The 14,003-nt window shown below is 38.0% G+C and overlaps 1 protein-coding gene across 3 annotated transcripts in view; it reads left to right on the top strand.

Moving 5' to 3' along the window:
• pacs2 (phosphofurin acidic cluster sorting protein 2) overlaps positions 1-14,003 on the top strand; it is a 36,389-nt gene that overhangs the window by 8,203 nt on the left and 14,183 nt on the right. For 2 of the 3 annotated variants that reach the window (XM_086095444.1, XM_086095447.1), the window contains exons 2-13: positions 8,107-8,194; positions 8,315-8,404; positions 9,214-9,339; positions 9,661-9,823; positions 10,326-10,399; positions 10,492-10,572; positions 11,383-11,442; positions 11,517-11,671; positions 13,004-13,094; positions 13,169-13,228; positions 13,308-13,432; positions 13,629-13,761. In XM_086095444.1, the coding sequence (XP_085951570.1) occupies positions 8,107-8,194; positions 8,315-8,404; positions 9,214-9,339; positions 9,661-9,823; positions 10,326-10,399; positions 10,492-10,572; positions 11,383-11,442; positions 11,517-11,671; positions 13,004-13,094; positions 13,169-13,228; positions 13,308-13,432; positions 13,629-13,761 (1,246 nt within the window). The remainder of the gene's footprint in view (positions 1-8,106; positions 8,195-8,314; positions 8,405-9,213; positions 9,340-9,660; positions 9,824-10,325; positions 10,400-10,491; positions 10,573-11,382; positions 11,443-11,516; positions 11,672-13,003; positions 13,095-13,168; positions 13,229-13,307; positions 13,433-13,628; positions 13,762-14,003) is intronic. The other variant, XM_086095446.1, reaches the window with a different exon arrangement.

Genomic DNA, 14,003 nt, shown 5'->3' with positions numbered 1-14,003 from the left:
CGAAATGCAACAGGTAAGAAATGCGTTACTTTTCTAATTTGACCTTTGTGTTTTTTAAATATTGCCCACAAGAAATATACCTTAAAAAAAACAGACCCACCCAATTAAAACTAACTACATTTAAAAAAACAAAACTAACTAAAGTTAAAATTTCAAAACTATAATAAACCTGACTCTAAATAATGACATAATGAAATTGAATGTAAAGAAGTTAACAGTTTACGCGTCACGATTTAATGCCGCAATCCGATTCATTGTGCTGCTCCGTCTGATGTGCCCGGCTTGACCACTAGGAGTCAGTAGAATACACTCATACAGCCACAAACAAAAGAAGAATCATGTCTTTTACGGACTTTTTTTTTTTTAATAGATGATAAAGAATATATGCTTGTTTACTTCCACACCACCATATCTTGTTTGTATTCCAAAGCAGCATCACCCATTCACAGACTGGTGCTGTCATAACATATTCTTCTGTGGTCTGACAGGTTGGGCTTAAAAAAAAATCTATTTTGGGCTGCCATCCCACACACACACGCACACGCACATGTCCCGAGCCCGCCCTGCAAATCCCGCTGCTGAATATTGCATGAGCAGCTGAACACCGAAGCGCCGACGGCAGACGTCTGAATAATGTGGACGAGCCACAGCTGATTGATTGTACACGCCGTGTGTATGTGCGCGTGTGTGTGTGTGTGTGTGTGTGTGTGTGCGCGTGTGCGTGTGTTGGCGTGTGTGTGCGAGGTCTGCGGTCACTTGTTTAACATTTTGTGCTCAACACGTAATGTTAGTGACTTAGCAAGATACTTAGTGACAAGTGTGTCCTAATATTCATGACTGTGTGTGTGTGTGTGTGCGTGTGCGTGCGTGCGTGTTTGTGTGTTCCACATTGCGACACTGGCATGAAAGCACTCTGGCCGGCAGACTTTTGAATAGTTGAAATATTCGTACTATTTCCCAAGCCGGTGCGTCGTGACACGCTTGTTGCTAGGCAGAATTCGCAATTGTGAGCCATGAATACGAGTTGAAGTCAATGTTGCCCATTGAAATGAGCTGAAATAGCAACAACAAAAAAAACACAACAAATCTTTTGGTCAAATGTTTTTTTCTAATGAATAAAAATAGCACGTACTGTAAAATGAAAATATAAAAAAACAAAAACAGAATGAATCATAAAAACGGATGAAATAAACTTGATAAGAAATAATCTGATCCGCCATAAAACGACTTTTGTCATATTTATATTTTAATTTAACAGCTGTAAAAATTAGGGGTGGAACAATTTTTTATTCAAAATGATTTGATTGACAATAAATTCTGCTTCAATTTATAGAATTGTCATGATCTACTCCAGTCTGGTTTGCAAGACAGAATGGACAAATGGAGACATTAAAATGTACTAAACACACAAAATGAAGAAAATTACACATAGTGCACACTTAAATGTAAACGCACTTTGTTTCGCTTGTTTCCCGAACGTAGCTAGCTCAAGGCTAACAACACACAATGGAAAGTGCCATTGACTCGCTAACGCTAATTAGCACGCTAATTAGCACGCTAATTGTGGCACTTTTATCACCCAAAAAAACGGCTCTTCATGCAAAACGCCTGACGCCCCTAATTTTTAATAATCTTTTCTTAAAATAAAAAAAAAGATTATTAAAAATTGGAAAAAAATAATTACAATTATTTTCTTTTTTATTTAACTCACGATTAATCACAAATTATATATCTGTTCTAAATGTACAAAAAAAAAATCTAGGCTTTCATACTCTTGTCAACAAATGTGGAAAAAAATGTTAAACTAATAAAAATAGATCAAATGAATTTATGACGTCTATAGCCGTCAATGGCAGTGAATGAGTTAAGGATAATTGTAAATTTAAACATCGTCTAGCCTTTCATAAAAGTATTTACTTTGTTCGACCAGCTGCAAAAATGTCGTGTAAATCATCTGTTTTGTTTTTCTTTACATACATAACCATTTTTTCAAACAGCTGTAAAAAAAAAAAACTATCAATAAAAATAAAAGTAGTCCACAAAACACACATCTTTATGTCAGATAATATTATTTCCCCTGCTGTACGCGTTGATTATTGCGGGATTTGTCACTCCGCGAATTTCTGCCTAGCAACAACAAGTAACTGACGTTTTCCAAGAACTCTGAGCACCTTTTTGATTTTCCGCATGAATTTGCAGCGTTGCCATGGAAATCATCTTTCTCCTCTCGGCCCGTGCTGCTGATGTAGGTTAACGAGCGCGCATCCATTATGGACAAAGTGGAGCCCCGGCACACGCTCTCGCCAGCGCATGTGTGAAACGCATTAGGAGCGACTGTACTCTGGACAGGACAGTGCGTCATATTTATTGAGCGCAAAGTCAACAGGTCAACATAGTGTATGTTTTTATGCTCTTGAGACAGACGGCAGAAAGCGATTTTGCAAAGCTTTACAGCTGTCGTTTTTCGGTAGCAGCCACCTGGCTCGAATACAATCTAGAAATTAATAGAGCGGTGCCAATTCAAAACGCAGTGTTTTAATGAAAGAACCCCCAAACGCTCTCCGTCCTTTCTGTTTTTCTGTGGTCGTAAGCGTGGCAGCTATTTCGTGTGACTTTGCCTCGGGTGTTGCGTTTCTGGGAATCAGATCCCGCCCGCTGCATCTTTCCCCGTGAACCCGAAAGGTCGGCCCGCTTGAAACATGATTCTTTGTGATCGATCCCCCAACCCCCCCCAAAAAAAAAGCGCTGACGACGTGAAACTCTCAGATCCTCACTGACGGACGACGAATACGTTTGTGTAACGAAGATGAATTTAAAAAACAATAGCGGCGTTAGCGCCGTTAGCTTGGCTTAGCATGAAGTGTGGAAAAAATGCCTTACTTGCCTATTTTACAACTGTCTGAATTTGTCTAAAATACATTTCCAAACTTGCTAACACTCTTAGCAACATTCTAGCACTTTCTAAAACATGTCCGAAGTCAATGGTGATTGTCCATATAAACAATAACAAAGCTAATATCAAGACTTAGCAGTGAAAGCTTATAAATTCCAGCTTGCTAGCATATCAGGATCATTTGGACAAAGCTTAAATTGTGATATTATTAATATCAGTAAAATTGCCAGATTTCGGAAACTAAGATTTCTTAATTTAAATTTTTACCACAACTTCATCTGGTGGGTCAAATGTGAAAGTACAGTAAATGACGCTCAACAAAGTTTTATAATAATAATAATAATATATATATAAATGAAATATAATAATAATTTTATATGAGACTTGACAAGAATCGCAGTAAAATTTTCAGCAAATAACGGTGAAAGGTCTCCCAAAAAAAATCTATGTGTGAGCAAATTTGCGAGTGCCGAAAACGGGAATATGCAGGAGTTCACTCTACATTCCTCGATGGGCATCCGGCACTTTTTTGCCACACAATGCCCCACAGTGTACCCCAATGCATCTGGACAGTAACTGAAAATAAATACAAAAAAATGAATGAAAAGAATGAAAATACAATCTAATAATAATAATAAGAATTATTATTATTATTATTTTTATTTTTTTTAAATAAAATGCAATAAAATACAGCAAATAAATAAATAAGTAGAATAAAATAAAAATAAATAAAATAAAAGTAAATACAAATCTGCGTCTTTTTCCGGATCTTTTCAATATCTCGCTATGTTTTATTCTTATTGGACCCTGGGCGACTTAGGAGCATTTTGTGTCATCCTGTCATGTTTGTTCAAAAATCTTCAAGGCCTTACATACCTGCCACAGTGCCAGTCCATCGCCATACTGTACATCCATACATGTATATGCCATAGAAAACCATTCTGAAGTCAATAAACAGCAGGGGGCGCTGAAACAGCATTTCCGCACTTGCTGCTCTTCCGCTGATCAGCATTTTCTGTAAGACGTCACCTAATTGAGTATCGCATGTCAGCACTCCGGTGCCTCAATCGTTTTCATACAGCCTTTGAAAATAGATGGAATTTTGCGTCAGAAAAAAAAGAACAGGGCACGAAAGTAATGTCAAGGCTTCTTTAAATGTCTCCAATCTCCGTCTGGGCTTTTTAGACTTGTATGCAGGCTCACCTTGAAACGGCAAATAGCCCCCGCAAAGGACAAGAAGAAAAAGTCAAAAGAAGTCAGAGAAAATGTTGTTTGCAGCTTTACTGTCAAATGTTCTGTTTGACTGCAGCAGATGGAGCTGTGGAGGAAAAAAAACTTGCTGCAAATCTGGATGAAAGAGAATTTTCAGGAATTGATGTCCATCTTTAGTCGTTACTGTCTGCTCCATTGGTGGCAAAGTTTGGCAATACCCACCAGATCCAACAGATGGAGCTGTAGTGAAAAAAGATTGCTGCGAATCAAGTAATTTTCACTTTTAATTGTTACAGTCTGCTTGCATCGGGTCGCAGTGGGGCAGCGACCCACCGGATGGATCTGTGGTAAAAAAAAAAAATTCAGATCTGAATGAATTTTCACTTTTAGCCGTTACAGTCCACTTGCATCGGGTCAAAGTGATGATAGTCTTCCTTCACCGGAATTTTTGTCCGTCAAGTGTATCATGTGATTCAGGGATTGCATAATCTTCATCATAGCGCCACGCTGACCTCAGCAAAGGCCGTGTGTCCTTTGGGGTGACGGTGCGCGTGCGTGCGTGTGTGTGTATATTTGTGTGTGTGTGTGTGTGTGTGTGTGTGTGTGTGTGCGTGAGAAAAAAAACCAGCAGCTGTCTAGTGCGTGCGTGCTGCTGCACAAACAGAGCAGATGGAAGGCGCAACCCTGCACACGCTGCAAGTTTTTGGGTGGCCAACACTTTATTACACAGACGGACATCATAAACAAACCTGGAAGTAGCTCAGACAAAATCAACCTAATTTTGTATTTTCATTTTATTTTAATTGTATTTAATACAGAGCAGTGATTTAATAGTGAAATGACATTAACTTATTGATCGCACAAATGGAATGCAGATCCGTATTTAAAAAGTAGTTAAATAAATACAAATATATTCTTATATATCTCATAATATTGATACTTTTTTTTTTATTCTAGAAATTGAGTTCATATCATCTGATTTTCCTCTCCTGCACTGACACAATTGGTAGAGTTAGATATCATTTGATATATATTTTGCATTAAATGCAGATCATTAGTAAAAACTAAATATTAAATATATATATATATATATATATATATATATATAAACAAAATACAATATAAAGCCCTCTAGGTAGAGCATGATATACTATTATACGTTTGTATTTATTATTATTTTATTATTATTATTTTATTACCCTTGTGAGGACAAGCGGTACAGAAAATGGATGGATGGATGGATGGATGGATTATTTTTAAATAATATAAAGAAATCAGTGCTAAAAGTATGAATAAAAGACATTTGAAATATATTACAATTACCTTTTATGTATAGATGTATATGTAAATAAATCATTTTAACGGTATTATATCCTGTAATATTTTCAAGTCAGTGTAAGAATTTAAACATTATAACTAAAATAATTTAAAAAAAAATACTAGAAAATATTGAAAACATATTTTGTGTATTTATAAATTATTTTGGAAAAATCAGGGTGTATAATCTAAAACATCCAATTTAATGTAACATTATCATTATTGTTATTATTATTTTTTTTAGTAGTAGTAGTAGGTCTAATTTGCAAATTATTATTATTATTTGAAAGGAAATCAGGTCAATAACTATGTAACCTAAGTATTGGCCTGCCAGCCTGCCAAAAAGAAATGGGTCAGCACCATCAACACAGATCCTCTTAGAAATAACTCCGCGTTCTCTTAAAAATAGCTGTTCTTTAAAGTGGATTAATTCTTAGAAAACACTCCGCCAATTAAACCCACGGTGGGGCATTCCAAAACAAAGAACGCCATCCAAGCCCAAATGTGGCTGCAAGATATTTAGCTCCATCCGCCTCCGCATCCCGATCCCGACCGGCACCGCGCTCGGAACCACAACACAGAATGCGTCTATTGTCATCGCGCACGCAGGCCTGAGAAGACAATGCGCGCCTTCACGGGGGTCCGGCGGCGGCCGTGCCTGGGGCTTCTCGGGGCTCGCGTACCGCAGTCCTGCTGGGAGAAAGGTCGCCATTGAAAGTTGCCTCAAACCTTTGTGGTTTACTCACGAGCCTTGCTAGCCTAATGCTAAAACACAATGCTAAACACCGTAAACGCGCTAACGAAACTAGCATCAATTACGTACAGTTACGGAAGTTATAACCCTTAACTCATTCGCTCGCAGCCATTTTCACTGAAGCAACCCCCTTTGCTCCCGGCTGTTTTATTGGATTTTGACAGATTTTGCAAGGCCCACAGAATAGTGTGTTCTATTGCTATAAAAACATGGAACCTACCCAAAAAAAAAGACTAGAGTCTCTTCTCACATTAGGAAAAAAGTATATTTCTATCAGTTTCCGTTTTGCAGCAATTAGCATTACAATATAGCTAAGTTTCATCATTATTCACAAATCTGTTTAAAACTGTGGGGGAAAGAACTTTTTGCAACATGGCCCTGGTTGATCTCTTATACTCTGCTGCCACCTGCTGGCCGTTTTTGTAATAACTACAATTGTTTCAAGCATTCTCTTCAGTTCAGAGGCTGCATCAAAGCCGTCGGTGTGCTCTAGCGGAAAAAACACACACACACATAAATACGTCTTTGGGAGCATGGTAATATTTATAATAGAACATATTTATATGTTTTTGGGAGCAAATGAGTTAAAAGGGAACTCAACCCAAGATATTAAACCTAGGATCTGACCGATTTATAGTCTGAGCAATTTAATCGGCTGATATGAGCTGATAAAAAATCTTCCAAATTTTTAAAAAAAAGAAGAAATTTAGAATTTTATTCTGCCAAATATCGGAATCAGCCACTAAAAATCAATATCCGTCAGGCCCTAGTCAAGTATCTGCCTAGCAACAAGTCAGCCACCCGTTGTGACTTGAGGAAAAAAAAAAAAGTGAACATAAGGTGAAAAAAGTCTGATTCTGCTTATGCCGAGCCACCCGGTCCTTTCTCTACTGTGTGTGGCAGCAGGTTGGCAAAAAAAAAACAGCTTTTTTTTGGCAATGTGGAAACGATTCTCTGGCTGGCCAATGTTTAATCGGAGAGGTCAGTGGTACAAAGTGCACTGTGGGGGCTCTCAAAAGGAGATGATTCATGGTGAGCCTCTTGGAATAATTTAGTCCAATAGAACCAAAGGGTTCTCCTCCCCCACTAACTTTTGTCTCTTGCAGGAAGTGTCTGAAAACATCCCCAAAATCCCACCCTCTGTCTCACACTCAGACAATGCCACCCCCTGGCCGAACCCCTTCCATTGTCCCTCCACGGTGCCCATTTGGTTGTCGGCAGAGCTTCATGTGAAAGCCCGGAAAAAAATAGAACAACATACTTTTTATATATGTGATATCATACATTTGAAGGCTTTTGTGACGATATAAGTGAACTTGCCTTTAATTTTTATTTTAATTCACGTGTACTTTTTGTCATTCAAAAGTGCAATTTCTGCAGAAATTGCGTGGGAATGCGAAAAGCTGAATGCTAATCGCTGAATGCTAATCTATTCTGAATGCTTTTGAAGTAAACTGAAAGATAAATTATGTGAAAATCACAAAGTTTTAATTGTAGTTGAAAGAATGAATATGAAATGAATAAAAAAGAACACTTGAACCCGGGAGGCGTGAATTTTTTGAAGCAGGTGGAAATTTATATGGAAAAGTGTTATCTGAAAGTACCCTCCCATTCATTTAGATGGAAAAGTGGAACTATGGTAGTCAGTTGGTTAGCATGTAATCACTTAGCATAATTGCCATGGATAAATATACGGTCAGAGGTCGGATTTGAACTCGTGACCTCCTGGTTACTGGGCAATGCATTTTACCAAGTATCAGAGAGCTGGTAATGATGATCAGTTGTATGTATGGAAGTGGGCGTACAATGAATGGGTTGTTGTAGCACAGAAGAATAGCGCCCTCTATTGAGACATTTATGTACTGCAATGACTTCCAAATGTGTTTGTTGACATGTTGGCTCCCCCCCCCCCCCCCCCGCCCCCCATCAGGCTTTGCAGTCTGACTCTGAAAAAGCTGGTGGTGCTCCGAGAACTTGACAAGGAGCTCATCTCGGTGGTCATCGCCGTGAAAATTCAAGTAGGAACACACACACACACGCTGACATGCTTGAATGGAGCACGAATCAGTGAGTTAAAAAAGGCTAAACAGGAAGTGTGGCGTGTTTTGATAAATGTGTGCATGTGTGCGTGCCTGCAGGGCTCCAAGCGCATCTTGAGGTCTCACGAGATCGTGCTGCCGCCCGGTGGCTCTGTCGAGACAGAGCTGGCCCTCACCTTCTCTCTGCAGGTGCAAAGACAAAAGATCCTCCAGTGCAATCGCTATTCATATGCCACGTGTTAACACGCTGCAGTGTTAATAAAACTCACTCATTCACCACTCACCAACTAATTCTGACTGACTAAATAAGTCACTCGTTCATTCAACAAAATCATGCACACACTCAACTCTGTTAATAAACCAGCAAACTAATTCACAAATAACCAAATTCACAGACCCTTCACTCACTCACTCACTCACTCACTCACTCACTCACGACACATATCAAATAATCAACTAATTCACTCACTCACTCACTCATTCACTCACTCACACATTATTTACAGTAACTGACTCATTTACTCATTCACTGACTGAGTGACTGACTCATACCTTAATTAACTAACTCACTCAGTCATTCACTCGCTCACTCCTATTGCACATACACCAACTAAATCACACATTCATTCAGACAAAACAAAATAACTAGCAAATAACCAACTTATTCACAAGTAATTCACTCGAGGCGCTAACTCACTCATGCTCCATTTACAGTGACTGACCCATTCACTCATTCACCGACTCACTCACTCACTTATACGCCAATTAACTAATTCACTCAGTCAGTCATTCACTCACTGATACACACACTCAACTCAGTTAATTAACCAGCAAACTAACTCACAAATAATCAAATTCACAACCCACTCACTCACTCACTCACTCGCTCGCTCACTCACTCACTCACTCGCTCGCTCACTCTCTAACCAACTCATTCACTTGAAATATTTCCAAGTTATTTATTGCGGTTGACGTTTGGCGTTCCCTTGTGCCGTCAGTACCCTCACTTCCTGAAGCGTGAGGGCAACAAGCTTCAGATCCTGCTGCAGAGACGCAAGCGCTACAAGAACCGCACCATCCTGGGCTACAAGACGCTGGCTGCGGGTTCCATCGACATGGCCGAGGTACCGGCAACCGATGACGTTCAACGTTGACAACAAACTTTTTATCCAATTCATATCCTAGTGATGAAATTTTACTTTTCCAGTGGTTGTTGGCACCCATAAGTCAGCATCTGTCCACTTTTACTGCAATGTTCCTCAAGGGCCAATTTTAGGGCCCATCCTTTTTTGCCATACTTTCTCTTCGAGCAAATTTGAAGGCATCTCATACCACCTGTTTGCAGATGACCTCCAGATTTATTTTTCTTACACCGGTGCCTAATTCCTCGCTTACTTGTTTACTTAGGAAGAAGGGCGCACCCAAAACTTTTTTCCATCCTCCAGGTGATGCAGCATCCGACGGAGGGTGGCCAGGTGCTGCCTCTCTGCAGCCACCAGAAGGACCTCCTGGGGAAGGTGGCCGAGATTTGGATATTCTCGCTCTCCAGCCAGCCCATCGACCACGAGGACGGCAGCCCGCAGGCCGGACACAAGATCAAATGCTCCGGTACCATCTTCAACGTCCATCTCAATTCATCATTACATCTCCCTAACGATGTTTTTTTTTAAATATATATATATATTGTAGACAAAGTAGTAGCATTAGTCAAATTAAAAATAGTTTTGAAACACGAAAACGCTGTGGTGGATCTTCCATATCGTCAACTGAATAGCTTTGCAATGTTGCTCTGCTAGAAAACCTACTGTTAGCATGTTAGCATTGTATCAATTCTCATTGGACATAAAGTAGCACACAGTCACATCGAGAAATTAAAAATCCTTATAAATGTGCCTGTGCCGTTTTTCAGCACTGCTGTTTTTGCCGGGTTTTAACATACCAACTTTTCAGTTTACAATCTTGCTCTATGTTAGCATAACAATGTGACATTAGCATTTGAGGTACTTTTTTTTTTTGGCAACAGTCGTCCACCAGCTTGCCAATGATGTAGTTAACGGTGTGCCTGAGTAGTGCTGACTGATTCTGAACACTTCTTCATCTTCTTGTTCAGATAATTACTCAGAGGAGGAGTATGAGAGCTTCTCCTCAGAGCAGGAGGCCAGCGACGATGCAGCACAGGCTCAGGTGAGATTGTCAAAATGGGGGGGGGGGGGTAACAACCAACATACAAGGACGGAAGTTAAAAGCATTTTTCTGGGTATTTTGGTGGTTTTCAGGATCTGGAAGACGATGACTATGATGTGCAAAAGTCAAAAAAGCAGAGAAGATCCATCGTCAGGACGGCATCCATCACAAGAGTTAGTAAAATAAATTAATTTGATAAAAGAACAAATATTTTAAAAGGAAGCTAATGCTAATGGAAGGGTGAAGGTGAACGTAAATTGTAAAATGAAGCCAAGACTCAAGCTAACATTAAAGTTATCTTCAACTAACAGCTAACACTAACACTACTAAGAGTAACGCTAACACACATAATCAAAAACACTAACATAAACTTGGAGCGCAAGATCAAATTAACGAAAGCTAGCACTAAAGCTACAACTGAGGGTTAAACATATGATGTAAAATAAGACTGAGATTAAAGCTAAAGCCTGATCTTAAACCAAAGGTAAAACAAAAAAACTAAAGCTAGCTAGCTAGGAAGGGGAAGTGAACATGAAGGGTAAGCTAAGACTAAAGCTAAAGTTCTAAAATTAAAGTTAAAGCTTCATATATGAAATGTACCAACTAAAGCTAAAGCCACATGACAGAAAACGGAGCTAAATCTAAAATTAACAATAGTGCTATTGTTAAAACTACAACTGAAATTAAACATGCTAAGGCTAAAAGCAAAACTTCAAGTGACATTGACAACATTAAAACTAAAACTAAAGCTTGACAAATTAAATCTGACACTAAAGCATCATCTGAAACAAATGCTAAACAAGCTAAGGCTAAAGCTACAATGCACGGGGGAAGGTTAACATGAACTGTAACATAAAGCTTCATCTTAATACAAAGTTAAAACTAGAATGAATGTAAATCTAAAGTCTTGAAATATTAAGAAATGCTAAGCTAAAGCTAATGCTAAATCGTGCAGACTAATTGTTCATTTTGTGGTCTTTTAGCAGCAAAACTTCAAGCAGAGAGTGGTGGCTCTTCTAAAGAGGTTCAGAGTGTCCGACGAGGTGACCGACACTTCATGATAACGAAGATGACGACTGGACCTGCAGGAGGTAATAGGACATGTGTTCGTATTAAGGTTCTGGACTCGGAGCAGGATCCAGCCGAGGTCCCTCCTGAGGTGGAGGAGGAAGATCTGGACCTGGATAGCGTTGAGTTTGACAACCCCAGCGATAGCGGACCCGAGCTGGACGACGACGACAGCGTCCTCAGCACGCCTAAACCCAAACTCAAGTGAGAATGTGTGAGGGTGATATGACCTTGTTTTTTTTTTACCCCAAATATATAATAGATGATTAATATATAAAATCCAAAATTAAATGAAAATATAAAAAATCTATACATTTACAAACTTAAATAATTAACTCATTCACTGCCATTGACGGTTATAGACGTCAAATATTCATTTGACCTATTTCTATTAGTTTAACTTTTTTTTTTACACTTTTGTTAACCAGAGTATGAAAACCTAGATTTTTTTTATTGTACATTTAGAACCAATATCAAATTTGTGATTAAAAGTTAACTCGTGAAGTCATACAATTAATTACAATTAAAAAAAAATTGCGCCTGACGCTGCTAATTTTTTAATAATCTTTTCTCTTTTTTGAAAAACGCGTCAGGTGATTAAATATTGTAATTGTAATCACATAACTTCAATAGTTAACTCACGATTAATCATACATTTTATATCTGTTCTAAATGTACAATAAAACATTTTTTCCAGGTTTTCATACTCTTGTTAACAAAAGTGGAAAAAATGTTAAACTAACAGAAATAGTTCAAATGAATTTTTGACGTCAATAGCCGTCAATGGCAGTGAATGAGTTAAATGTGTATATATTGTTTTTGATTCGGACAAAAAATAGTCTCTAGCACAAAAAAATGAGGAAGTGATATAAAAATATAAATAGAATGTGAATAGAATTGTTTTTATGTACAGAAAGGCAAATAAGTTATAAGTATAATGACTAAATAAAATAAATGTACAATGTATAATTTTTTTCTATATAAAAAATAATATATATTTTTTTACAATTTTTGTTTATTTACATCGTAACCTAAAAATTTAAAGCAGCAAAAAAAAATTGAATTCGCAATAAGCTATAAAAAAAGGAAAAATATATGTATATTTGCATTAAGAAATATATCGACTATAAATAACAAATGGAAGTAACCCAAAAAAGGAGGACATTGCGATATGATTAATTTGTTAACTAAATAAAGATAACTTTAAAAAAAAAGTAAAATAATAATAATAATGATAATAATAATACATTTTATTTGTAATGCACTTTATATGTCAACAATCTCAAAGTGCTGAATCATATTTAGACCTAAATAAATATCTAAAAACAATACTTAGAAAATAATGAAATTACTATTTATAAATTTTAAAATTGTAAAATATTAATACATTTTTAAAAATATTTCTGAAAAACCCAAATTATATATATATATATATATATATATATATATATATATATATATTACCCATTTCACCCGTTTTAGTCATTGAAGATACTTGAAAAGGACTAAAAAAAAGTTCTCCATGTGCTATTCCAGGCCCTATTTCGAGGGTCTGTCCATGTCCAGCTCGCAGACGGAAATCGGAAGCATCCACAGCAGCCGTAGCCACCGCGAGCCCCCCAGCCCGGTCAGAGCGTCAATATGTCAATTATCAATACCAGCGATTGGATTCGTATTCATACCTTTGTGCACTTACGCCAGATTGAACCCGACAAAGACAAAAGTGTTGGCGAGGACAATGTGTCTGACAACATCTCCCATGTGAGTGTACGCACACACACACACACGGACACACAGTGATGCTGGTCAATATTATGGAAGGGATTCCAATTTTTCTCAGGAGCATCCGGAGGCGGTGACGCCGACCACAGAGCTGGAGATGGACAACATGGACACGTTCTTGGACAGACTTCCCCCGAGTGGCAAGATGACCAAGACGGAGTCGCTCATCCTTTCGTCCAACAGGTAAACAAACAGGACTGGAAAACATGGAACTGACTACACTAAGCATGGCCCGATATTAAATTCTATAATAACCGTAAATATTGCGTTTTTTTTTAATGTATTATTATGTTTTTTAAGAACCACTGATCGAGTCCAACCTGTGATTGACTCATTGATTAAACTGCGTGCCAAATTCGCAACACTTGACTTTCCCCAGGCAGGAGCCCAAAATGGCGGGCAGGCGAGGTCGCAGCACGTCGCTGAAGGAACGCCAGCCCAGCAGGCCTCAGAACGAGCGGGCCAACAGTTTGGACAACGAGCGAGCGCTGGACACTCGCAGCCACCTGCAAGTTAGTGGGCACTTACACAAGTTATTTTTTTCTGGCTCAAACTGATGGCAAAGGCAAGTTTATTTGTATAGCACATTTCATACACTATTTACTAAAAGAACACACTTTGACCATGTTAAAACATTAGAAAACATTTTACGTAAAACATAACAAATAAAATAATAATAATAATAATAATAATAATAATAATAATAATAATTAAAAAGGAAAAAAAACATGATTTAAAACTGTTTAACTAATTT

The sequence above is a fragment of the Leptonotus elevatus genome, chromosome 14 (assembly GCF_054856555.1).
Source record: "Leptonotus elevatus isolate MCC_2025b chromosome 14, RoL_Lele_1.0, whole genome shotgun sequence".
In the NCBI taxonomy this organism is placed as follows: Eukaryota; Metazoa; Chordata; class Actinopteri; order Syngnathiformes; family Syngnathidae; genus Leptonotus; species Leptonotus elevatus.
This window is presented reverse-complemented; position numbering and strand designations above follow the sequence as displayed.